The sequence below is a fragment of the Phascolarctos cinereus genome, unplaced genomic scaffold, assembly GCF_003287225.1.
Source record: "Phascolarctos cinereus isolate Bilbo 61053 unplaced genomic scaffold, phaCin_HiC Scaffold_2;HRSCAF=192, whole genome shotgun sequence".
In the NCBI taxonomy this organism is placed as follows: domain Eukaryota; kingdom Metazoa; phylum Chordata; class Mammalia; order Diprotodontia; family Phascolarctidae; genus Phascolarctos; species Phascolarctos cinereus.
Window position 1 is genome coordinate 76,905,057 of NW_027555625.1, and position 26,169 is coordinate 76,931,225.

A 26,169-nucleotide genomic window follows, 5' to 3' on the forward strand; every position below is an offset into this window, starting at 1 on the left:
CAGATGCTTCCCCATTGATATCTTAGAGCAGTTTCATACATCTGTCTGCCTTTCCATGAGGTCTCTATGGCTCCAAATAGGAGGTATTTTATTTGTAGGAAATATTTTATACATAGATCACATCATGCTTCTGCTTTTTACTAGAGGTGGCGCAGTGGATAGAAGACTGGGCCTGAGATCAGGAAGACTTGAGTTCAAATCTGGCTTCAGATGCTTACTAGCCGAGCAAGTCACTTCCCTCAGTCTGCCTCAGTTTTATTAACTGTAAAATGGGTAATATTTGCACTTACCTCCCAGGGTTGTTGTGAAGATCAAATGAGATAATACCTGTAAAGTAATTGGCGTAGTTTTTGGCACAATAGTAGGTGCTTAATAAATGCTTGTTTCCTTCTTTCCTTCCTTTACTTGCTGTGCAACCTTGGGAAAGTCACTCATCTTCTCTTGACTTTCCTTTTCTCATCTATAAAACAATAAGGGAGTTGGACTAATATCTCCCCACTCAGCTCAGTTCTTCTGTAGTACAAGGCCCATTTTGCTGATATTCTATGTTCTATGACCCATCTAGCTCTGACAGTCTTTGATTTTAAATCAGTAATTTCATGACCTTTATCATTCATAGATTCTCAGAACTGAAAGAGATCTCAGAGGGCATCTAGCCCAACTCCCACCTGGACCTTGGGTCCTCTCTGCAATATCCTTGGTAGATGGCCCTCCAGCCTCTTCTTGGATATTTCTACTGACTGGGACATCCTGAAGCAGCTCTTATTGGACTATTTTTGTCTGGAGGAGGGTCCTTATGATGAGCTGAAATGTGCTGATTAGCATTTTGGAGACAGATTATCTGCAATTAGAAGGCCTGGGTTCATTTGTTGACCTTGATACATAACTAGCTTTTCCCCTTAATTGAGGTAGCTGGATAGTATAAATAAGCCATGTGGCTTAGTGATTAGAACATAGAACTTGGAGTGACTTTCTGACTTGGAGTCAGAAAGATCTGAGTTCTACTTCTTCATTGGATACTAACTATATTTGTGTGACTATAAGCAAGTCAATTAACCTTTCTGTGCCTCACTCAGTTTCCTCATCTGTAAAATGGGCATATTAATAATACCTACCTCTCAGGGTTGTTATGAGGATCAGATGACATACTATAAAAAAAGTGCATTGTAAACCTAAAGAACTATATGATGCCAGTTATTGTCATAATTATTTATGATTTCCTAGGCATTGGACTAGACACAATACTGTACGACAACAAGCATTTATTAAATACCTATTCCACATGTGAGAGATGGTGATAAGTGCTGGGGAAGATACCAAGTGTAGATAAGGCATACTTCCTACTCTCAGGGAAGTTACATGGGGTAAGATACCAATACAGATAATTATAGTCCATGATACTACATGGTACGTTCAAGAGAGAGAGAAAGACACAGAGAAACAGAGACACAGAGAGAGAGAGAGACAGAGAGAGAGACAGAGAGACAGAGAGACACACAGAGAGATGTAGAGACACAGAGAGATAGAGACACAGAGAGACAGATATAGACAGAGAGATAGAGACACAGAGAGACAGAGAGACAGAAAGACATACAGAGAGATAGAGAAACAGAGATAGTGAGAGACACACAGAGAGACAGAGACATAGAGACACACACAGAGACAGAGACAGAGAGAGACACACAGAGACAGGGACACAGAAGGAGATTGGGAGATAGACAAACAGATGAACAAATAGACCCAGAGACCCAGACAGGGACAGAGAAAGAGACAGAGACAGAAAAAGAGTGATAGGGACAGAGGAAGACATTGTGAGACAGAGAGAAAGAAAGAGTGAGTCTGAGATAGCGAGGGAAAGAAAGATAGTGACCAAAAAAAGAGAGACAGATAGGTACAAATAATCATCTCCGGTGATTCTTTCTGCCTCTGTGCCCTATGGGAATGATTATGAACCAAACGCAATTCCGCTTTGGCCAGGAGGTATTGATGGCCACTTTTTCTCCCACTGCAGATTATGTCTTTGTGACCCCTATTGAAGTGGATCCTGGAGGGGCCTACATTTCACATGACATTTTGCACAGCAGACGACAGAAGCGGTCACCCCAGAGACCCAGGGGCTCCTTGCACTACAGATTTGCAGCATTTGGGCAAGAACTGCACTTAGAACTTGAACCTTCGGCCATCCTTGGCCAAGACCTTGTCGTCCAGGTGCTAGGAAAAGGTGGAGTCCTGGAGTCTGGGACGCTGGCAGTTGAGCAGTGTTTCTATCAGGGGTTCATCTGGAACGACAGCACCTCCTCAGTGGCACTGTCGACGTGCATGGGACTGGTAAGTGTGGCTGCTGGAGGAATCATGCTCCAGCTTTCATGTGTTTTGTGGAACTGGGAAATGCAACTGGGTGAACAGATGGGGGTAATATAAACATTCTCCTGCTAAATATGGCACATTTCTTCAGCAGCTTTGATACATCTCATTCTCAGTTGTACTTGTCTCTTTCGTTTTCTCATTACAATTCAAAAGGTTATAGATTTAGAATTAGAAGTGACGGTGGGGGTTGTTGAGTCCAGTCTCTTCATTTTGTAGACGAGGAAACTGAGGCCCACAGAGGTAGGTGATGTGGCCAGCATTACACAATTCACTAAGTGTCTGAGGTGGGATTTGAACTCAGAACTTCTACTCCAGGTCCAATACTCTTCACAACAGAAATTACCTCTCAGCAAATTCAGTTCAACAATTAGTAAGGACCTACTATGTGCTTGGTTGGAATGCCCTGTGAAAGGCACTTGAGTTGCTACTTCAACTGAGGATGTATGATCGCCCCTATTTGGAGTCAGAACTGTATTCAAATCTTGTTTTTGCTATTTGTGTGACTAGTAGTGTCCTGTTCTCTTCTCTGGGGCTCAGTGTCCTCATCTGTTGGTTGAGAGGTTTGGACCAGATGATCTCTAAGGAGGCTTCCAGTTCCAGATCCTGTCATTTCATTTTCATCCTTTGTGATTTTTGTCCCTGTCCTTCTGAATGGAAGATCCTGCCCACTCTCTTAGACACTGTCTTCTGATTCTTGTAAAATTTAGTGGGTATCAGGGTAGGGAGAGGTGCCTTGACATCATGGCTAGAAAGTTCTGCCTTGGAGTCAGGAAGAAGACCCCCAGGCCTCAGTGACCCTTGTTAAGTTACTTCATTTAGTACCTCAGGTAACTCTCCTAGACTGTAAGTTTTAGAACAGTTGCTGATCTTCACTGGCAGTAATAGCTGGCATTTAGATAGCTATATAATAGGTCTAAGGATGTCCTTATTACAGTTTAAAACTGCCCTAAAACTTTTGGGACACAATGTACTCTATGGTTCAATTTTGCAGCAACCCTGTGAGGTAGGTGCTGTTATTACCCCCATTTTATAGATGAGGAAGCTGAAGTGAAAGAGATCAAGTGATTTGCCCAGGGTCATACAATTGTTAAATGTCTGAGGCAGGATCAGGATGAACTCAGGTCTTCCTGACACTAAATCCAGTGCCTTATCCACTATTATGCCAAGTTGCTTCCCTCACTGGGAGTAAGTCCCCTTTATCAGGGAAATCACAGATCTGGACCAAGCTCTTTCCCTTCCTCCTCCATCACTCTGAAAAACCAACAAACAAAACAGGCTGTCCATCTCTTCTTTACTCTAATAGGCCCAACACCTTCAGGGAAGGCTTCCTGGAGGAGGGACTAGGGGAATCTGGGAGCTCAAACCCTTTCTAGAACCGTGAGGAGGGTGGCAGGCATGAAGCCTGGATACTTGGGGTGGGTAAGTCACTTGACATCTCTGGGCTCTGTTTTCTCATCTGTGAGATCAGGGGATTCGACAAGAGATGATCTCTAAGGTTCTTTCCACTCCTGAATCCTAAGGATTTCTATTATCTTCTATTGTTCATAGACTCCAAAAGAAGGCTCTTTTTACCACACTAAACTACCTTTCAGTTATCTAATAATTATAATGAAGACCAGAACAAAAGAGCTTGAGAGAGATGCCTATCCATAAGCATTTATAAACACTTAGTATGCACTAGGAGCTGTGCTGACCGCTGAGGATACAAAGAAAGCCAGGAGCATGGTTCCTGCCCCTCAAAGAGCTCACAAGCTAATGGAAGAGGCACAGAAGACATGTGCAGAGTAGATGAAGGTCATCTGAAAGGGGAAGGCTCTAGTATAGCATTATGTGAAGTTGGAGGGAAGAATCCGCCAGTTGGGGGATAACAGTGGTGGTAGTGGTTCAGGAGAGGTTTCCCCAGCGGTATGGCATTGGAGCTGGTGAAGAATGGCTAGGATTTCAGCAGGCAGAGATGGGGGAGAAGCCAGGTAGGCCACTCAAGGCAGAAGAAACAGCATGGCCAGAGGCAGGGAAAACATTAATTGTGTTCAGAAATATGCCAAGTCTAACTTTAATATTTCAATGGGGATCCTCCTCTTCCTGGCTGAGCTCAGGCGCCACGTCCTCCGCATAGCTGTTTTTGGATTCTTTGCCGTTGAAAGTATTCTCTCTTTTCTCATTTTCCCCCCTGGAGTACTTTGTCTGCATATGTCCTTTGCCTCCATCTTCCTTCTGTGTCTTATACTTATTTAGGTTTGTGTTGTAATCCTCCTCAAGGTCAGGGATCTTGTCACTTTTCACTCTGGGATTCCCATGGCCAAGCATACCACCTAGCACAAAGTTGGCACTTAATAATTATTATTGAATCAAATGTCATCCTGCCAGATCAGGTATTTGGGATGCTTGTAATGTATCCAGATATCTGTGATACTGCTACAGTCAGTGACAATGATGTATCTATCAGTATGGCAAGGACCTGTGATTTCAGTGGAATGGGGAGCATCCATGATGGGAATACCTTTCTCCCAACACAGACTGTGACCTGTCTATAGCTTATAGTCTCAGAGAGTTGCCTAAGACTCAGAGAGGTTGTGACTTGCCTAAGGTCACATAGCTAGTAAACGTTGCTGGTACAATTTGAACCCAGGTTTTCCAGCTTACTTGTCTAATGTTGTATGTAGCACACCATGCTGCCTCTCTACTAATTATGATAACTCCCATTTCTATAGTGTTTTAAGGTGAACAAAATGCTTTCCTCACAACAACCCTTTGAAAAGGGTAATACAAGGAGTCTTGTGCCCATTTTACAGATTAAGAAAACCAAGACTGAAAGAGGTTATGTGACTTACCTAAGCTCATTCAACTAATTAGATTCAGTGTCAGGACTTGAACTCAGATCTTCTGATTCAGTTGATAAGTTTTGTTCTCTTCTACGACATATCTTGTATTTATCTCCCTTCTCTTCACTAAAAATGGCCAGCACTGGAGTTTAGGTCCTCATCCCCTTTCTCCTGGAGTGTTGCAATGGCTTCCTAATTGGAATCCTGATTTCTAGTCACTCCCAATTCTAGTCCATCCTCTACATGTCTGCTAAAATCATTTTCCTAAAGGACAAGTCTGAATGTCACTCACCTGCTCAAGAGTCTTAAATGGTCTCCATTGCCTCTAGGATCAAATACAAATTCTTTAGCTTGATATTGAAAGTCCTTCACAGTATGCTTCAAGCTTCTACAGGAAACCTTTCCCATTCTCTCTTAATTCTAGTGCCTTTTCTCTGTTGATTATTCACCATTTATCGTGTACAAAACCTGTTGGTCCATAATTTAAATGTAATCTCTCCAGCTCTTTCCTCCACCTCCCCACACCCAGTTAAACTGTGAGCTTCTCAAGGGCTGGGACTCTTTTGCCTTTCTTTGTAATTCTCAGCACTTAGCACAGGACCAGGCACTTAGTAGGTGCTTAATAAATGTTTATTGACTGACTTATTGATTGACATTCCTCCCCTTCCCTTATTTTATCTTCTAGCCAAACAACCCTCCTTGCTGTTTTCAGAACTTGACATTCTCTTCCCCCCCATCTCTATGCTTTTTTGCATTTCTAAAATACACTCCTTTACCCAAACCTCTAAGAATCCCTGATTTCCTTCATCAGTATAACAAACAACAAAGAGTTGTGATTTTGGGGTGTTCTAAATCTCTTCACCATTACATATTGTAGTCCATTTATAACTTAATGATCTTAAAAAGTTGTCTGAGGTTCAGAAAAGTTAAGAGCCTTGTCCCTGGTCACACAGCAACCAAATATCAGGGGTGAAATTTGAATCCAGGTCTTTCTGACTCCAAGTATAGAACTTTATTAAATTATTCTGACTACTACTGTCAGCTAAATGATACTAACAATTCCCATTTTTATGGTGTTTAAAGTTTTTGAAGCATTTTCCTCCCAGCAGCAGCTAAGTGGTGCAGTGCAAAGAGTATAAGACATGAAGTCAGGAAATCCAGAGTTCAAATCCTGCCTCAGACATTTCTTAGCTATATGACCCTGGGCAAGTCACAGCCTCAGTTTCCTCATCTGAAAAATGAGGATAATAACAGCACCTACCTCCTGAGGTTGTTGTAAGGATCAGATGCTTTGTGACCCTTAAAGTACACGTTCTCTCTCTCTCTCTCTCTCTCTCTCTCTCTCTCTCTCTCTCTCTCTCTCTCTCTCTCTCTCTGTCTCTCTCTCTTTCTCTCTCTGTCTCTCTCTCTTTCTCTCTCTCTCTCTCTCTTTTTCTTTCTCTTTCTCTCTCTCTTTCTTTCTCTCTCTCTGTCTATGTATATGCACACACACACACTAACAAAACAACAACCACCACCCTGGGAAGGAGATGCTTCGGTAATATTATGCCTATTTTACAGATGGTGATGATGACTATAAGGTTATAACTTATTCCAGGATGGCTTCCATAAAAAAAAAAAAAGAGAATGAAATAATAATCAGGTACCTAAGTGGCATATTGGATAAAGCTCTGGTCCTGGAGTCAGGAAGATTTGAGTTCAAAGCCAGCCTCAGATACTAGCTATGTGACCCTGGATAAGTCACTTAAGCTCTGTTTGCCTCAGTTTCCTCAGTTGTAACATGAGGATAATAATAGCCCTGAAGGGTGTAAAAGGATTGTTTTGGGGATCACATGAGATGATATCTGTTAAACACTTAGCACACTGCCTGGCTTATATTTTTGTTCTTGTTCAGTCATTTCAGTCCTGTCTGACTCTTCATGATCCTATCTGGGGTTATCTTGAAAAAGATACTAGAGTGGTTTGCCATTTCCTTCTCTAGCTCATTTAACAGATAAGGAAACTGAGGCAAACAGGGTTAAGTGACTTGCCCAGAGTCACACAGCTAGTAAGTATATGAGGCAGGATTTAAACTCAGGTCTTCCTGACTCCAGGCCTGGCTCTCTACCCACTTGGTACTTACCTAGCTGACTGCTTGGCACATAGTAGGCAGTTCATAAATGCTTATTCCCTTTCTCCTTCCCTTATAATAATAATGATTATAAGATTGACACAAATTCTTAGAACACATGATAATCAGTTTAAAAAAAACCTGCAGAGAAACTTTTGGAACAAGCAGACATCACTTTCTGAACAATTGTAAAGACTGATAACAAAGTCCCATCATTGGATTTCTAAAATGTAACCAGAAGAGAGTTATCTTCAAATGGAGTTTATAAAACTTCCAAGAATAGAGTCCATTCTAAATATAGAATAAAAAAATTTCAAAATATAGAAACCTAGCAAGTCAAAATCACATGGGACTACGATGACGTGTGTATTACCCCTTCTCATACTAACTGCTGTTGGAGTTGTGCCAAGGATGCTTTCAGTGCACCTACAGAAGATGAGCTTACATCCTAATACTTTTATTCTCTTATAAAAAGCAGCTATATTATCCACCTGTGCAACTAACTGACTGCAGAACAAGAAATATAAAAGAATCACAACAGGATAGCAACTTGTCCCAGGACCATTTCTATATGAACCCTAATAGAAAAGCATAAGATAATGATTATATTGGTAGTAATAGATATTTACATAACACTTTAAGTTTGCATAGTGCTTTAAATATATAACTTTATTTGGTCCTCCTAGCAATAGTGTGAGGTTGGTACAATGATTATCTCTGCTTTTCTGAGAAGAACATTTAGACTTGCCTAGGTTCATACATCTATTAAGTAATGGAACCTGAACTTGAACCTAGGTCTTATGATAAAAGATCAAGGCCTATTTCCAATGCCTGGCAACTGTCATAATGTGATGCTGTCATTCAGTACAGCAGCCAGAGAGAGTCAGTACACCTGAAAGCATTTGAAATAAGTGAGATTTCCTCTCTGCAATAAATCCTGCTGGGGGCCCAGGTGGGTAGTGTTGGGGTGAGGGATAGCACTTGTGGGATTTGATTGACTATAGGAGACTGTAAACATTTCTTGAGGTTGGCTTGAGTCTGAAGTGTCACTGAACTGTTTTACACACCAGCAGAACACTTTAATGTGTGTTGAAATACAGGTGCTAAATGTGTTGGCCAGAACATCATGGCCAGATGGAAGGAGAACAGGAAAAAGTCTAATTTAGGGTTTAAAGCTAGTAAAAAAAAAAATTGCTCCCATTTCTCTAGTGCTCTGTGGTTTATGAAGTGCTTCCCTCCCAACATGCCTTTCAGGTAGGTAGTGTACATATTATTATTAACTTTTTTTTTTCAGGAAAATAACCTGAGAGATGGAGTCACATAGCTAGTACATGTCAGAGCTGGGATCTGAACTCAGTTCTTCAGATCCAGTCTCCCTCCACTACAACTGAATAGTCTTTGCACATTCTGCTATTAAACAAAGCAGGGGAAAGAGCATTTGGGAGCCAGTGAATCAGAATTTCCTTGAGAGGCAGTATAGGGGATAGAAGGAGCCCTTGACTGGGGAGGCAGAAGACTGCAAAGATACAGGTCTAAGTGGAGACTAAGGATGACACTCCAAATAATGAGCCCATGGAAGAACACATCACAGAAACAATTAATAGCTTGTGGTATGATGTCTCAGGGTCATTGTTGAAACAAGACAGTAGAATTTTTGAGGATGCAGCTAAAGCAGTCCTCAGAGGAAAAATGGCATCTCTGATAAGACACGCTAACAAATTAGGAAAGGATAGTAATAATGAATTGATTATCTACTTAAAAAATCCAAGCAAACTAGACCAGAACAAGTTCACAGAATCCCTGTGTTTGACTTCTCACTCTGCATTTACTAGCTGTGTGTCCATGGATAAGAGCCAGCGTCTCTGTGTTCGCCTGGTGCCTCATCTTTAAATGGGGGTACTAATCCTTTTTCTACCTACCCCACAGGGCTATAGTGGAGAAAAGTTCCATATCAGCTGCAAAGTGCCACAAAATGTGAGCTCTTTTAATTATTATGTCTGATTACAAACTTTTGGCTAGAATTAATATATAGAGGTACTTACTAGTTAATAATCTTAGTTGATTAATGACTATAGCAATTCCCATTGAGCTGTGGCAGCCCCTTAAGCTTTACAAAGCACAACCACCCCATAAGGCAGCAAGGAAAAATATTGCTATCTGCATTTTACGGAGAAGGAAACTGAGGCCTAGATAGCTGAAGTGATTTGCCCACAGTCACACAGCCAGGAAGCATCAAAGCTGGGATTTGAACTAGGGATTCTTGGCTCCAGGTCCAGAGCGCTTCACTGGTGACTCATCCTGGTTGTACTGACAGTGGGATAATCTTGGATTATGACCCAGTCAATCCCTGTTATCAGAGATCCTGTGTGGAATCTACTCAGATGCAACTATCTCATGCCCAGATTGTAGTCAGTATATTCCCTGCTAGACCTCATTTTGTGGTTTGGCCTCCCCCTCTTCATCACTGGATTTGCTCTCCAGCAATTAAGTCCTAAGCTGTCCTTCTCCTCCGTGGTTGGCCTCACTCCTCCTTTGGTTGGACTGTTCATTAGCAGGGACCACTCTGTGTTCTAAGGGCAAGGACTCATTCTGCCAAGCCAGGAATGAGGAAAGGGCAGCGAAATTGTGAAGCACTTGTATTTCCGTAGGCACCAGACACTCTTTGATCTGGGCTGGGTTGTCTTTTTCACGCCTCAGAGGATTCAATCACTGAGTTCTCTGTTGTTGACCATAGCGGAGCTTGGAGAGAAAAGTCCGTTTGTGAAGGGCTACTGAACCGAAAGGCATTAGTGTATAGCAGAAAGGAGCAGGGGTTCGTGGCTTTGTTGGGAAGCTGTGAGCAGCTGACACTGAACCACATTCATTCATTCATTTGTTCCTTATTTATTTAGTGCCTACTATGATCAGAACACATCAAATGCTTCACTGAAGTGTCTCATTGTGATGTGGAGGTACAGAGGGGTGGTAAGGATGCAAGGCTATGCCAACAAACTCAGGAAGGTTCTACCAAGTTGAGCAGGCATTGAGTGTGGCAGAGGCATTTGAAGATCTGTCGTTTGAGGACCAGCTGAGCTAAATTCAAAGAGGCTCTTTTCAAGGTTGGCTGCAGGGCCAGGGAGGTCCTGTCTTTAGCAGTGGTCCCTAAAACCCTCTACCTGGTGCATGTGCAATTAGCTTTGTGCTGGACCCTGGGGGAAAGAACTGCGCCGAGGCTCACAAAGCACTTTCCTCACAAACCTGGGATATAGATAGCTCAAGCATCATTATTCCTTTCTTGTACTTAAGTCAACTGAGGCTATGAAAGGTTAAGCCAGTTGCTGCTCTTCACGAAATACTGGAGCTGGGATTCCAACTAAAGTTTTTCCTGACTCAGTGGTAGTGCTTTTCCCACTAAACTACACTGTCTCTCTCCAAAGGAGTTTTTTTTTTTCTCACAATAACCCTGAAAGGTAGACTGCACAAATATCATTGTTTCCATTTTACAGATTATATCAAAAGCAACTCTTATTTATATGTTGCTTTAGGATTTATGAAATGTTTTCCGCACAGCAACCCTGTGGGGATTTTTATCATCAGAGAGAAGAAAAGTAGCTTGCCCAGGGTCACAGAATAAATTAGTGGCAGGACCTGGTATTAATCTCAGGTTTCATGACCTTGAGTCACCCTTTTCCACTAACTCTCTGGCCTTCAGTTTCCCCAGATGTATAATTGGAGAGGTGGTGGATCTGATTCATTCTGTATTTTCATTGTTTGACTTTCATTGCCCAGGGTTCCTTGTTACAGAGGCAGCTGGGTGGCACAGTGGAAAAAGTGCTGGACCTGGCATCAGTAAAGACTGAGTTCAGATTTTATAGGTGCGGAAACTGAGGCTCCGTGCGGGTCACCAACCAAGCCAGTGGCAGGGCCTAGACTTGAGCCCAGACATTATGACTTTGAGTTCTAGTTTTTCCCCCAATTCTCTGGGCCTCAGTTTCCCCATTTGTATAATGACAGAGCTGGAGTTGAAGGATCCTTCCCGATGTGATATTCTGTTTTTATAGTTCCAAATTAATTACCCAGGATTCTCTGTGATTGCCACATTGCACAAGTGTCCATTCTCATGGGAAGAAGGCTTCATTTGGAGTTAGAAGGTCTTTATTCCAATCTTGACTTGGACTTTTCCTAGATGAATGACTGTAGGCAAATTACTTTATCCCTTTCAGTTTCCTAATCTATAAAAATGGAGGTAATTTTTGTACTACTTATCTCACAGGGCTCTTGTAAGGAAAATAGTTTTTCTATTATAATACCCTAGAAATTAGGCTACCATCATTTTCTTTCAATCATAAACAAACAGTTCTCATTTCTACAATATCTGAGTCGTCTTTTCACACCTTATTCTTCTCCAGTGACACTGGCTTCCTTGTCGTTCCTTGCACAAGACACTCTCTATGACTGCATTTCCCTGGCTGCCTCCATGCCTGGAATGCTCTCTTTCCTTATTTCTGCCTGCAAGGTTCTCTGGCTTCCTTCAGATCTCAGCTAAAATTCCTCTTGCAAGAAGCCTTTCCTAGACCCCCTGTAATTTTGGTGTTTTCCCACCTGTGATTATCTCCAACTTATCCTGTATGTATCTTGTTTGTACACAGTTGCCTACATGGTATCTCCCACACTGGATTGTAAACTCCCTGAGGGCAGGGACTGCATTTGCCTTTCTTTTTATTCTCAATACTTAGCAAAGTTCCTGACATATAATAAGTGTGTGTATATATACATATATATATATATATATATATATACATATATATATATATATATATATATATATATATATATATATATATATATATATATATATATATGTATATATGTATATATACACACACTTACTGAATTGACTTTAATCCCTTAAAAGAATTAGTGGGCTGGTGGAAGTATTCTAGAAAAATATTCTAGAAAAATCTAAGATTACTACCTATTTCTTACTGAAGCTTCTTCAAACTATTTTTATTAAGAGCCTTTACTTTACTTCCTTGTGGCCTGTGCTATGGGGAAATACAAACTCATGAAATGGGGGCCCTGTTTTCCAATAGTTTATGGGTTAATTAATTCAAGAAACATCTACTAAGCACCCACTGTGTGCTAGGCCCAGTAGAATGTAAACTCTTGAAGGGCAGGGACAGTGTCATTTTTGTTTTTGCATCTCAAGAACTTAGCACAGTGCATAGAGGAGGTACTTAATAAATGGATGTAGAATAGAATGGAATAGAAGGAAATGGGATGGAATGTAATGGAATAGGATGGGGTGGGGTGGGATGGGATGGGGTGAGATGGGATGCAACAGAGTAGGATGAGATGGGATAGAGTAGGATGGGATGGAATGGAATAGAATAGAATAGGTATCACCTACAATTTTGATTCTTCAGAAACTCTGGAGTTCCAGGATTCATAGAATAATGGCATCACTGAGAGAATATTAGTGTTGAAAAGGTGGCTTTTTATGTTATGCAATAGTTTGGAATCAATAGTTTGGGCAGGTTCCCAAATAAAGTCTAGTCTACCTTCTTCAGTTGGAGGCAGGACTGCACATGGATAAAAAATGTGACAAATTTGCTGGGCTTCCTATAGAAATATTTTCTAACCGATGGATGAATGAATGAATGACAAAAAGCACTTATTAAGTGTTTACTATGTGGAAAGTTCTTTGCTAAGCATTGAGACTCTAAGGAGAAAAGCAAGACTCTCTCAATTCTCAAGATGCACTAATGTAAGAGACAACATATATAGGAAGCATCAGCAATAGGAAAAATGGAAAGGTTCCTTCATCTTTAGAGCTCAGTGGCAGAGTAGATGGTCCTGCATCTTCTCCTCTGATTTCCACTGTTTAAAACCATATCCACGCCCAATGTTGAACCATCAAGGACTTTGGTGGCAAAGACTTTTTATTTTCAAGTTTTTTTGTAGCTGGGGCTGCTGAGGAGGCAGGAGATTCAGAATCAGAGTAGAATAAACCACATTTGGACTCTAATACATAACAGGAAGTGAAAATAGAACCCTAGAAAATAAAGTCAGACATAGCCACTGGAGCAGTCCAAGTACACAGGGCAGTCAGTGGTATAGTAGGTGGAGCATTAGAGTTAGAATCAGGGAGTAATCTTTTCAGTCAGTTACTGATCCTGGGCACATCACTTAACTTCTTAGCCTCAATTTCCTCAATTGTAAAATAGGGGTAATAACATCACCCACCTCACAATATTGTTGTAAGGGTCAGAGGGCATAGTATACGTAAAGCACTTTACAAGCCTTAAAACACTATGTAAATGCTAGCTATTATTATTATCCAAGGTCCCACCTAGGTTGTAAGTAGCAACATTGGAATTTGAGCCTAGGTTTTCTAATCCTAAACCTATTGCTCTTTCTACTATACTATAGCTGCCTTGAACTGGGCCCTGAAGGATGAGTAGGATCCAGATTAGGTGGCTAGAAGGAAACAGGGAGATATTCCAGGAATGGGACCCAGCTCAGTCTAATACATTGGGGATGACCATAGTGGGGACAAGAGTCACTAAAGAGGCACAACTTAAATCTTCTCAACCTTGAAACAGTTATTAGATTATCTGTTTGATAGCCAATCTCTAGGAGCCAGTTCCATAGTAAAGGGCCAGATTTACTGTGAATTAGAATTAGAAAATACGGACTTGGAGCTTGAAGAGACTTTTGAACATGGGATGCAAAAGCTCAAGGGACCTTAAAACATAGAACGCAAGAAGCAGAAGGAAACTTGGACTATAGGATGTTAGCACAAAAATGTACCTTAGACAATAGGATGTCAGATGTAGAAGGGACCTTAGATTTTAGAACAAAGCATGTTAGAACTCAGTGTGACCCTAGAAGGCTCCTTTAGGCCAACTCCCTCATTTTACAGGTTAAGCACCTGATTCCCAGAGAAAAATAACTTGCCTTCGGTCCCACTGTGACTCAGTAGCAGAATTGGGAACTGAAACCAGTTCTCTTGATTCTTAGCCCTGAATTCCTGATTCTTAGGACCTTTTCTTCAGAACCACCACTTCTATCATTACGTAGATAAAAATGATGTAGTTTTCCACTTCTGGTAATAAGCAGGTTTGAAGAAGATAGAACTGATAACTTTTTGGAAAACAAAACCATCAGGTGCATCCAACAGTCATCCAAACACCCTGCCCCTCCTCAAAGTACATTCCTCAAAAAACAGTTAAGCAAAAAACACCCAGTCAGAGTGGTTGTAACTAGTGGTAGATGCCACTTTCCACTCTGGTCATTTAGTACTTGTTACCAGGAAGGTCATGAGCATAAGCTTCAAGTTTTTGATACTAACATTGTTTATTGCATTTGACCTTTTGGTATTGTCTTCTTTGGCACTGTTGTGGTCAGGTAGAGTTTCTTTTGACTCTACTTATACTGTACCATTTCATACAAGTCTCCCATGTTTCTCTGAATTCTTCATATTCACAAGTAACCACCTGTTGAAGTCTCAGCATATCATATCTACTGATGGATCTGAAAAGTACCAAGAACATTTTTCTGGGCTTTATCTGTATCTGAGTATCTGCAACATCACTTGGTTCTTCTTTATTATATCCAGTACTTCCCATGAAAGTCTGTTCCCACAGTTTTTCTATCCAATTATAGGGGAGATTATACTCAAATACCAGACTAGGAGCCTGGGAAGAGAGATCTGTCTGGACAGAGAGCTGACCTCTTGTGAGGAGATGCCTTTGATGTAAATAAATCTTGGTTTTCCCTTGAGTTCTTTTGAGACTTTTAAAAAAAATCCATAGTTGCTGAGCCTTAGGAATTTTTTTTTACTTTTATTATTGAGAAAACAGTTTTTAAAAGAAATGTTTCTTTTAAAGGTTGTATAGTACACACCTTTTACCTTAAAAGAAGACAGTCATATATTGGGAAGAGTGTGCATTTGAAAGAGAACATGGAAAACCAACTGTGACTTCCAGGGTTTTTCTGCAGCAATTCTTTGCATCTTTATGATCTTTTGGTTCGAAATTTCACATTTTTCCCTTTACTTCGGGAAACTTTTTATTTTTTTACTTCTAAAGATCATAGAATGTCACTATATATAGGGAACCTTAACTCAAACCCTGTTATAGAGAAAAAAGGAAACCAAGGTTTAGAGAGAAGTGATTTGTTCCCATTCACACGGCAGAGCTAAAACCCCGACTCTGACTTAAGTGCACTTTGCACTACATGTGGGGTATTTCTCATACATCTGCCTATCTACCTCTGTCTGTCTGTCTATCTATCTGTCTATCAATCTTTCTATCTCTATCTCACTTCTGTATCTATCTCTCTATTGATTTCTATCTCACATCTATCTATATCTATCTCGATTTATCTACCTATCATTTATCCATCTCTATATGCCTATGTACAGTCAATCTTCAACATTTATGAATTTAACTTTTGTGACATCAAGCATTCACATTATTTTATTAGCAACCTCGTTTTCACTTTCACATTGGCAACATGCACATTTGTGGCTATGAGCAGTAGAAAAAAGAATGAAAGGCGTTATGTGTACAAGTTTGCAGAGCGGCTGGAATCCTATTAGGATATATTATTTCAAACTGGTACATCCTTCATGTTTTCCAACATCATCCATCAGCTGTGAAGGATAGAGTGTTAGAGGTCATGTCAAGACATTGCCAATCTTGGCATCTCCTTAGAGCAGCAACTAAAGTCCAGCAACCTCTCCTTTGGCTTTCAGAGGCCAGCCCAAATAGAAACGTTTGCCTCAATATAATATATACTACAGCACCCTCACACTGCTGTCTGACACAGTAGAAAGTAAGATTCAGGTTAATTTTTTTTTGTTTTAAGAATTTTATTTGTTGTATGGTATTTATGGTACTATGGATTTCATGAGTTATGAAAAGTGAATATTGTTTGAAATGATTTTTTAAAACTGAGATGTTAGCACAAAAGGTCACACAATTCTAAGGAATTACTAATGAGGAAAATGTTTTGTATGTTACCAATTTTATTTTGTGTACTGCATTTTATAGGTTATTTCATGGTTACTGTGTTAGAAAAAAGTACATAGTAGAAAGACTGGTGATAGACTGGTAGGCAAACAGAATTGTATAGATACATGATAGATAGAACATGCATACATACAGTCAGTCCTCAATTTTGATAGGGGTAATGTTCCTAAAAAATAGTGCAAAAGTCAAAGACACAAATGTTGATACATTGAATCTATGGAAAATAGGGAGTTAAATTCCTGTGAGCACCAAAAACTAATATCTTTTGCTAGAGATTGCTGAAAATATACCTTTCTGTACACAATTCTTTATAATAAACCATCAGTTCTGATAATATGCACTTTTTCTAACATAGTAACCACAAAATAACCCATAAAGTGCAGTACACAAAATAAAATTGGTAACATAGAAAACATTTTTACTCACTAGTAATTCCCTAGAATTTTGGAACCTTTTGTGCTAACATCCCAGTTAAAAAAATAAAACATTGATTTCAGACAGTATTCACTTTTTATAACACGTGACATCTGCAGTACTGTCTCTCTGAGGATGCAGACTTCACTTTATCCATGCCTGCCTGTCTGGTATCACCTGGAAGCTCACCACAGGGGATCCATCCAGCATGCTAGAAAGTCTGAATGATACTTCTCATGGCACAGAGGTAACCAAGATAGTACAAGCTCCAACGTGTTCTATCACATTCTAATGTGCTAGAAAGGCTTCCAATGTACTCCTGGCAACAGGCTGTGTTTGCTTTGTGAGGAGCTAATTATAGAGAGGCTCAGCATTAGTATCTTGGCCATTAGGGGAAGACACAAAGAAAAATACAGAATGGCTTTCAATCCTCTTCTGCATCCTCAGGGATGGTGGCAGAGTGGTAGAAAAGAGGGCAGATGGTACTGAGAATCACATAATTATTTTTAGGTCTATATTCATAAATGTTTACATATTATGTATTATATATACACTAAATATAGATGCTATATATTATAAATAGTATAGTATATAAATAAACTATATATATTATATACACATGTGTGCTATATATATTATGTCAAACAAATGTATATAGATATATCTCTGTAGAAATGTATCTCTGAACTAACAAAAAAAAAAGAAATGTATCTGTCTTCATATATAATAAGAACTAGCATCTACATCGCATTTTGAAGTTTGCTAGGTGCTATTTTTTACCCTCATGGACTGCTAGGTGGCGCAGGTGGCTCAGTGGATAAGAACACCAGGCTTGCAGTCAGGAAGACGAGTTCAAATGTGGCCTTAGACACTAGCCGCATGACCTTGGATAAGTCAGTTAACCCTATTTATCTCAATTTCCTCATCTGTAAAATGAACTGAAGAAAGAAATGGCAAATTACTCCTGTATCTTTGCCAAGAAAACCCCAAATGGGATCACGAAAATGAGGGGACTGAAAATGACTCAACAATTTTTAATCCCCATTTTATAGATAAGGAAGTGGAAGTTGAGAGAGATTAGTTGACTTGTCCAGGGTCTCACAGGTAGCTCAGGTTTTCCTGACTTCAAGTCCAACACTGTACCCCCTGTACCACCTAACTGCTTTAAACTTACTTGTGCAAGTAAGTTAAAGGATACATATTCCCAAAGACCCATGATTTTATGAGTGTAGGTGCCTCACCTACTAATGCAGATTCCAACCTCCCCCACATATTAGTAGATGAGGTTGGGGAGTTTCTGTGGCCAAAAAAATTCACCTTTGTAGCCAACCATTTGGTCACGAGACTCCTTATTTAACTATACTGTTCCTTGTTTTCACTCTGTTGGTCCAGCTCTCAGGGAAAGGTGGCTCTTCTTGCCAAGGCCAGTCCTCCTCTTTGTTCCCTTCCATGCCCTTCAATTTCCCTCATGAGCTTGACTCTTCAATAATTACCTCTCTTCCTTTCATCTTCAGTTTCTCTTTATCTCCTTCTTTGCTGAAACTATCTCCAGAACTCTCCCTATCTTAAAAAAAATTCTTCCTTTGATCCTACTCTTCCCTTAAACTGTTGTTATATCTTGTTTTTTTTAAATATATTTTTATTTTTAATTTATGAAACAACACAAGCATTTCCATAACATAGTAGAAATAAAAAAAAGATAACTGTACATGAAACTGCAAATCTATTGTGTACCACTTGCTATTCCTTTTAAATATATGATATAGTTATCATGTAACTTTTTTTCTTCCCCCTACCCCACCCGAGAGATGGCTACTGTTAGATGCAAATATGTGTGTGTGTGTGTGTGTGTGTACACACACATATATATGTATATACACACATATATACATATATATGTATATGTGTATGTAAAAATCATTCTATACATACTTCTACTTATAAGTTCTTTCTCTGAATGCAGGTAGCATCTTCCTTCATAGGTCCTTTGTAGTTAATTTGGGAATTTGTAATAGTCATAATGACTTAGTTGCACAAAATTGTTTTTAAAACAATATTGCTGTTACTGTATACAATGTTCTCTTGGTTCTGCTCATTTCACTCTACATTATTTGGTACATGTCTGTCTGTCCATGCTTTTCTATAATCAACAAACTCATCATTTCTTACAGCACAGTAGTAATCCTTCACTATCGGATGCCATGACTTGTACAGCCATTCCCCAATTGATGGGTATCCCCACAATTTCTAGTTCTTTGCTACCAAAAAGAGAACTGCTATAAATATTTTCGAACATATGGGTTCTTTTCCTTTTTCCCTAGTTATATCTCTTCCTATCACTGCCAAACTCCTAGAAAAAGGCAGCGTTTGTTGCTGTCATTTCCTTAACTTCTGCTACATCTCAATCCCTTAAAATCTAGCTTCTGACCCTAGCACTGTTCTGAAATTGCTCTCGCTAGTTGGTCGGTCAGTCAGCCAGCATTTTTGAAGTGCCTTCTGTGTGCTATGCACTGTGCTAAGTGCTCCAAGGTTGTCAGTTCTCTTTACTGTGAAATATGACAGTTTTCTTTTAGGTCTGATTTTATTTGATCTTTTTTGCAACTTTCTGAAACTCCTTGCTCCTTTCAGAAACTCTCTTTGCTTGTGCCTTGGGATGCTTTGCTATGCTAGTTCTCCTCACTCATACCTTTCCACATGCTCCTTTTCAGTCTTCTTGTCATTATATTCAAGCAAAACTTCTTAAGTCTTGATTCATAGTGTAGTTGGTCAGTTTTATTATAAGCATCCTAGCTCACTGCTTAGGAAAATAAAAGCAACAAATTAGAAAACTCTAAAGTTAAGTTTCAAAGAAATTTCAAGGTATGAAACCTGTTCAGATTTCAGAGTATTAAGGCAAATATCTCTGGTCATAATCCCTCTTCCATCTCCTAGGAATGAGTGTCCACCATGGCTCTATCCTAGGCCCTATTTTCTCTCTAAATTCTTTCTTTAGAGCAGATCTCATCTGCTCTCATGCTTGTAACTGTCATCTTCAGACAGTAACTTTAAAATCTACTTGTTCAGCCTTAATCTTTCTTTTGAACTCCTACCTATATGTCTAACCACCTATTAAACTTTTTGACCTGAATGTCTTAAAGGCATCTCAAAATCTACATGTCTGATATGGGACTCATTTTCCTCCTATCAAACCCACCTATCCTTCAAGCTTCCCTGCTTCTGGTAAGAACACCCCCAACCTTTTAGTCTCCTAGGTCTAAAACCTTGACTTCTATCTCACATACCTTCCAGGTGTGGTTGCTCACACCATCTCTTATGTTCATCTCCTCTTCCTTTGTAAGGTCTCTGCCTTAGTTCAGGGCCTTCACACCTCTCACCCCATGTGTTAGTGGTGTAGTAGCATCCTAATTGAGCTCCCTGTTTCTAATCACTCTCCTCTCCAATCTAGCCTTCACACAGATACCAAAATAATCAGTGTTAAGGAATAGGGCTGACTATGTCATTCCTAGGCTCAGTGGTTCCATATTTCTTACAGGATTAAATACAAACTCCTTAATCTGGCACTGTGGTGATTAAAAAGGTTTGAAAGACATAGTTTCTGTGTAATTCAATAATTTTATTAATAAGGCCAATGGGTTATTAATAAAAGGATGCTCATTTGGCCATCTCTCACAGACCAAAGACAATCATGGTGGTGAGGCTCACAGTTTATATACCCTTCGAAGAGTAGAAGTTCAATGAGGGGCTGTGACTGACCTCATGTCATCGTTGGACAAAGAAAATATCTCTGTACTCAGACTACCCCCAGCCTTGGGCTATCCAGACAAAATGATCTGTCTCCACTCCAGTTTGAGTGGAACACAATGGGTTTCCTCACCTTAGATTAAATTCCTTGAAAGGTTGGGTGGGGTCTGACCAAGATGAGGAGACTTAATTCAGTCTCATTATCAGTAATGTCCTTCAAGTGACTGAACTTTTTTAAAATAAGGAATTTGGAAAAAGGGGAGAGCTCTGAATCTCCCCAAGATAATGGTTATTAGTAACTATTTCTCTCAGCATTTACATTTAAGCCCCTCTACAATCTAGCTTCAATTTATCTATTCAGACAAATTTCACATCACTTTCCATTTATACACTTATGTTGGACAACTGATTTGTCCCACTATTTCTTGCCATGGTACATTCATGCATCTTGTTGCCAGTGCCTAGAATCTAGTTCCCTTCTCATCTCTTATCTTTCAGAAAACTCTGACTTCAAAGCTTATTTCAATTTCTACTTTATGTAGACTTACCATTGAAAAAAATGATTTCTATTTTTCAGAATTTCCTGGGGCATTTTGTTTGGAATTTTCCATTTTCCTCATCGCATCCTGCTTTGTATTATAATCATTTTGTCAGTAAGTCAACAAGTATTTGTTAACTATTTACTGTGTGTCAGGCCCTGTCCTAAGCTCTGTAGTTACAAAGAAAAACAAGACAGTTCCTGCCTTCAAAGAGCTCACATTTCAATGAATGAGACAATGTAAATAACTAAGTATATAGAAGTTATCTACAGAATAGACACTAGGCAGCTAGGTGGCACAGTGAATAGAATGTCCAGCATGGAATTGGCTGAGTTCAAACCTGGCTTCAGATGCTTACTAGCTTTGTGACCGTGGGCAAGTCACAACTCTTTTTAACTCAGATCCTCATCTGTAAAATGATTTGGAAAAGGAATGGCAAACCACTCCAGTATCTTTGCCAAGAAACCCCAAATGGGGTCATGAAGAATTAGAAAAGACTGAACAACAAAACAACAAAGACGATAAATATTTGTTGAATTTGAAAAGGGGCCCTGTGATGGACAGACTCGATGTCTATTGTTTGAAGATCAGCCTTGCTTACTGAACAGAAGCTCATTACCATAGGGCTGGCCACCAGGGGATGCATTTTTTTTTTTCCTGGAACAACTCCTGAAACTTAGTAAATTTCAGTCTGGTTCAGTGGAGGGAGGGAGGACCCACATTTATGATTGCATGGATTTTTAAAAGGTATTGCAGGTATTTAGTCCTTATCTAGCATAGTTGTCTCCTTAATATTTCCAAATGATATTTATTTTCAAAGTAGCCATACACTGGCTTTCAGTTTGGAGAATTGTTATACGAGGTTTTTATGTTTCGCTTTGGAAAATGGGGGAATTATCATTCTGAATGCCTCTGGAATTGAACTCTGGACAATGCCTCAGGTATTTGTCACTAACCCTGAGGAGCTGATCTGGTGAGATTATTGGAATGCTTATGCAGAAGTACTCTGTGTGTGTGTGTGTGTGTGTGTGTGTGTGTGTGTGTGTGAGAGAGAGAGAGAGAGAGAGAGAGAGAGAGAGAGAGAGAGAGAGTGTGTGTGTGTGTGTGTGTGTGTGTGTGAGAGAGAGAGAGAGAGTGTGTGTGTGTGTGTGTGTGAGAGAGAGAGAGAGAGAGAGAGAGAGTGTGTGTGTGTGTGTGTGTGTGTGTGTGTGTGTGTGTGTGTGTGTGTGTGTGTGGCCATCTGGAAATATTTTGGAAGACATATGTGTTTGCTTTTGAATTCCATAGCATACCAGCTGAAGTTGCTGAAAATAATTGGGTTTCTAGAAAAAAAAAAAGGCTATATTTATGAGAAAATGCACTGGAATTCTAACAAGGAAGTGGCATTGTCTGGGGACACAGAAGGGACTACTTCCTTGGAGCTGTGCATTCCTTCCGTTCCTAGTTTGACCATTGATCTTATTAAAGACCTTTAGCTTTTTTCTATTTTCTTAAGCTATAAGAAAGAGGGCAAAGGAAACAATTTCCAGCGCATTTCAAGGAGCAATGAAGCACTGAACTGGTTGGTGGTCCTAAGTCATTAGAGCTTGAAAGAGCCTTAGAACATAGAACGTCAGAGAGTAAAGGGGCTTTAGAACATCAAATCCCAGAGCTGGAAAAGATCTCAGAGATGTTCTAGAAGCTAGATCAGGAGTTCCTAACTTTGTTTGTTTGGTTCATAGGTAGCTAAGTGGCAGAATTGATAGAGCTCTGGGCCTAGAGTAAAAAAGAACCTAATTCAAATTCAGGCTTAGACACTTCTTAACATTTGACCCTGGGCAAGTCACTTAACCTCTGTTTGCCTCAATTTCCTCAACTGTAAAATGAGAATAATAATAGCACCTACCTCTCAGGTTGCTGTGAAGATTAAATGAGATAATATTTGTAAAGTGTTTAACACAATGTCTGGCACATAGTAGGAGTTTAATGCATATTTTCTTGCTTCCTTCCCCCTTTCCTTCTTTTCTTCCTTCCCTCCTTCCTTCCCTATAACCAACTGAGAAGCCTACAAATCCTTTCTCGTAATATTTTTTAATTCGTGAGATAGAATAATAATAATAGCTAGCATTTACTTTAGAGTTTGCAAAGCACTTTACAAATTATCTCATTCTGTCTTACAATAACCCTGAAAGGTAGGTGCTATCATTACTTCCATATTACAAATAACATAACTGAGGCTGACCAAGATGAAATTACTTGCCTTTAGTCACACAGTAAATATCCAAGGCAGGATTTGAACTGAGGTCTTCTTGACTCTAATTCTAGTATTCTAGCCATCATACCACCTGGTTGCCTGTAAAATGCCTAGTACAAAATACTTAGGATTACAAAAGAAACCAAAGGTCAGTGAAAATAATGATGTAATTTTTTTCCTACCTAAGTTCAGGGACTCCCTGAGATTTATTCATGAACTCTTTGGAGCTCTGTGGTCCTCACGTTAAGGACCCTTGATTTTGACCAATGCCTTCATTTTACATATGAGGAAATAAAGGCCCAGGGACGTTAATGGGCTTGGCACAGTAACACAGTGAAATTAATGTTTCAGAGTTGTGACCAGAGCTGAAGTTTCCTGACTCCTATTCCAATGTTTTTTACACTCTAATGTACTATATCTCCCATAAACAGTTTCCTGGGCAGAATTTCCATATTAATTTTGTGTGCTACCATGGTAGTAGCATTCAAATTTCAGTGCTAGGCAAAATAATGTAAAGATTTATACAACATTGTTATTTATGCTTCCATTGATGGAAATACATAGCTATTAGATACCCATAAATTCAATTCAGTAAGCATTTTTAAGTATCTACTTTGTACAAAGTAACTCTGCTTAGTATTAGGGACAAAAAGATTAAACAAGACTTGGTTTCACTATAAAAGAGTTTACAATCTATTAGGGAATATATGACATTAGCACAGATATGTAAGATACGTTGTGCTTCAGGTAAAGAAGAGATCCAGGAAAATATTGTAAGAAGTATTGAGAAGGGAGAAATCACTATATGATAGTGGAGAAGGAGATGATCAAGGAAGGTTTCAAGGAGGAGGTGGTGCCTAGGCTGAAGGAAAGAAAGAACAGTAGGGAGAGAAATAGAAGAATACATACCAAACATGGGGGATGACCTATGCAAATACACAGAAGTGGGCAATGACATACTGAGTTTGGGGAATAGCAAGTAACTTGATTTGGCATGTGAAGAGAAATAATGTGAATTACACATAGAAGGATAAATTGGAGCCAGATTATGGAAGAGCCTAAATGCCAGGTGAGTAGCTTTGTATTTCATCCTTTAACCAATAGGGAGCCACTGAAAATTTTTGAGCAGGTGAACAATATGGTGAGACCTGTGGCTTAGGAAGATTATTTTGGCACCTGTTTAAGGATGGAATGGATGGAGAAACTGGAGGCAGAGATGCAAGTTAGGACGTTATTCACAGTAGGTTCTAGTAAGAAGGGAGGAAGGTCTGAATTAGTGGGGTGGTTACATTTAATGGAGAGAAAAAATCACAGAATGATAGGATCTATTATAGATTTAGAGAAGCAAGAGAATTTAGAAGTCATCTAATGACCTCAAGGGACATTTGTCAGAGATATTGTAGTATTAGAACTGACAAAACTTGGCAGATGATTAGGTTTAGAAGGCAAATGAGACAGAACAAACAAAGGTGACTGCGAGGTTTCAAGCTTGGGAGAATGGGAGAATGGTGGTGTAAGTTGGGAGGAAGAATAGGTTTTTGTGGGAAAATGTTAAGTTTAGTTTTGAATGCCTTGAATTTGAAGTGTAAGTGAAATAATAATTATGTGAAGATGTTCAATAGGCAGTTGAACACATGAGATCAGGGGTTGAAGATGGGATCTAAGTAGAGAGAGAGGTTAGATAGTAATATATGTAATTGTATTGATAATAGAGATCATGTGAGTAGACATGATCACTGAGAGAAAGAGTGTAGAACTGAAGAGGAACAAGGTTAAAACCTTGAGAGATTACCCACATTTTGGGGATGAGAAGAGGGAGAGGGGGAGGAGAAGGAGGAGGATGTAACATTGAAATCAACTGAGAAGGATCAAGTCTGGTAGGACTACAGCCAAGAGAAAGCAGTGTCATAGAAACTGAATAAGAGTATTAGTCAAGAATCTCTGTGGAAATCAAAAGTGTTGAGGATAAAGAAAATGCCACTGGATCCAGCAGTTAAAAGGTCATTAGAGAGAATTATGTCAGTAAAGAAGTGTGGATAAATAGAAGTGAGATTTCTGGGTGTTGAGGAAAAAGTAGGAGTTGTAAAACAATTGGTTGACTCTAAAGAGAAAAAAGAAAGAGAAGGACTTATATACAAAGATATTCAGAGTAGCTTTTTTTGTGGTTATAAAGGAATTTAAACTAAAGGGGTATCCTTCAGTTGGAGAGCAGCTGAACAAATTATGATATATGAATGTAACAAATGTATTTCAAATCTTTTATCATATCTTACTATTGTTTAATAAGTAATGATGAAGGGAATGATTTCAGAGAAACCTGGGAAGACTTACATGAAGGGATATAGAGCAAAGTGAGCAGAACTAAGATAATTTATAAAATAACAGCAACTATGTAACAAACGAATGCTTTCAAAACCATAAGAACTCTGATCAATACAGTGACCCACTATGATTCTAGAGGAATAATGATGAAGCCTGCTAACCACGTTCTGACAGAGAGACAATGCTCTCAAAGTATAGGATAAGATGTACCTTTTTTTGGACATGAGCATTGTGGAAGTCGGATTTGTTTGATTATGCATGTTTGTTACAAGGATTTTCTTCATCTTTTTTTTCAATGGTGGGTTTAGGAGTGGGAGAGATAAAATATATTTTTAATTGAAAAAAATCAATAAAAAAGAAAGCAATAGGTTGCAGAGTAGAGAAGGCAGATCACTGTACTAACAAGCCATTACACAATAGGAGAGCAGGAGACCCAGGGCAAGAAATTTGAGGATAATGGACAGTGCCTTGTTGAACTGGGTAAATCTAGGATCAGGACTGTGAAGGGATAGAAGTGAAGTTAGAATAAGGGTTGATAGAATGGGAGACCAGGATTCCAATGAGGGTAAGGAACAATTTTGCAGGGGAATGAAGTATAAAGGCA

The 26,169-nt window shown here is 39.4% G+C and overlaps 1 protein-coding gene across 1 annotated transcript in view; it reads left to right on the forward strand.

Annotated features, from left to right (window-relative positions):
* The first annotated feature begins 1,941 nt into the window (after nt 1-1,941).
* The window catches only part of ADAMTS18 (ADAM metallopeptidase with thrombospondin type 1 motif 18), a 194,379-nt gene continuing 170,151 nt past the window's right edge, over nt 1,942-26,169 (forward strand). Inside the window, exon 1 of the mRNA XM_020964912.2 lies at nt 1,942-2,328. Within this exon, the coding sequence (XP_020820571.2) occupies nt 1,942-2,328 (387 nt within the window). The remainder of the gene's footprint in view (nt 2,329-26,169) is intronic.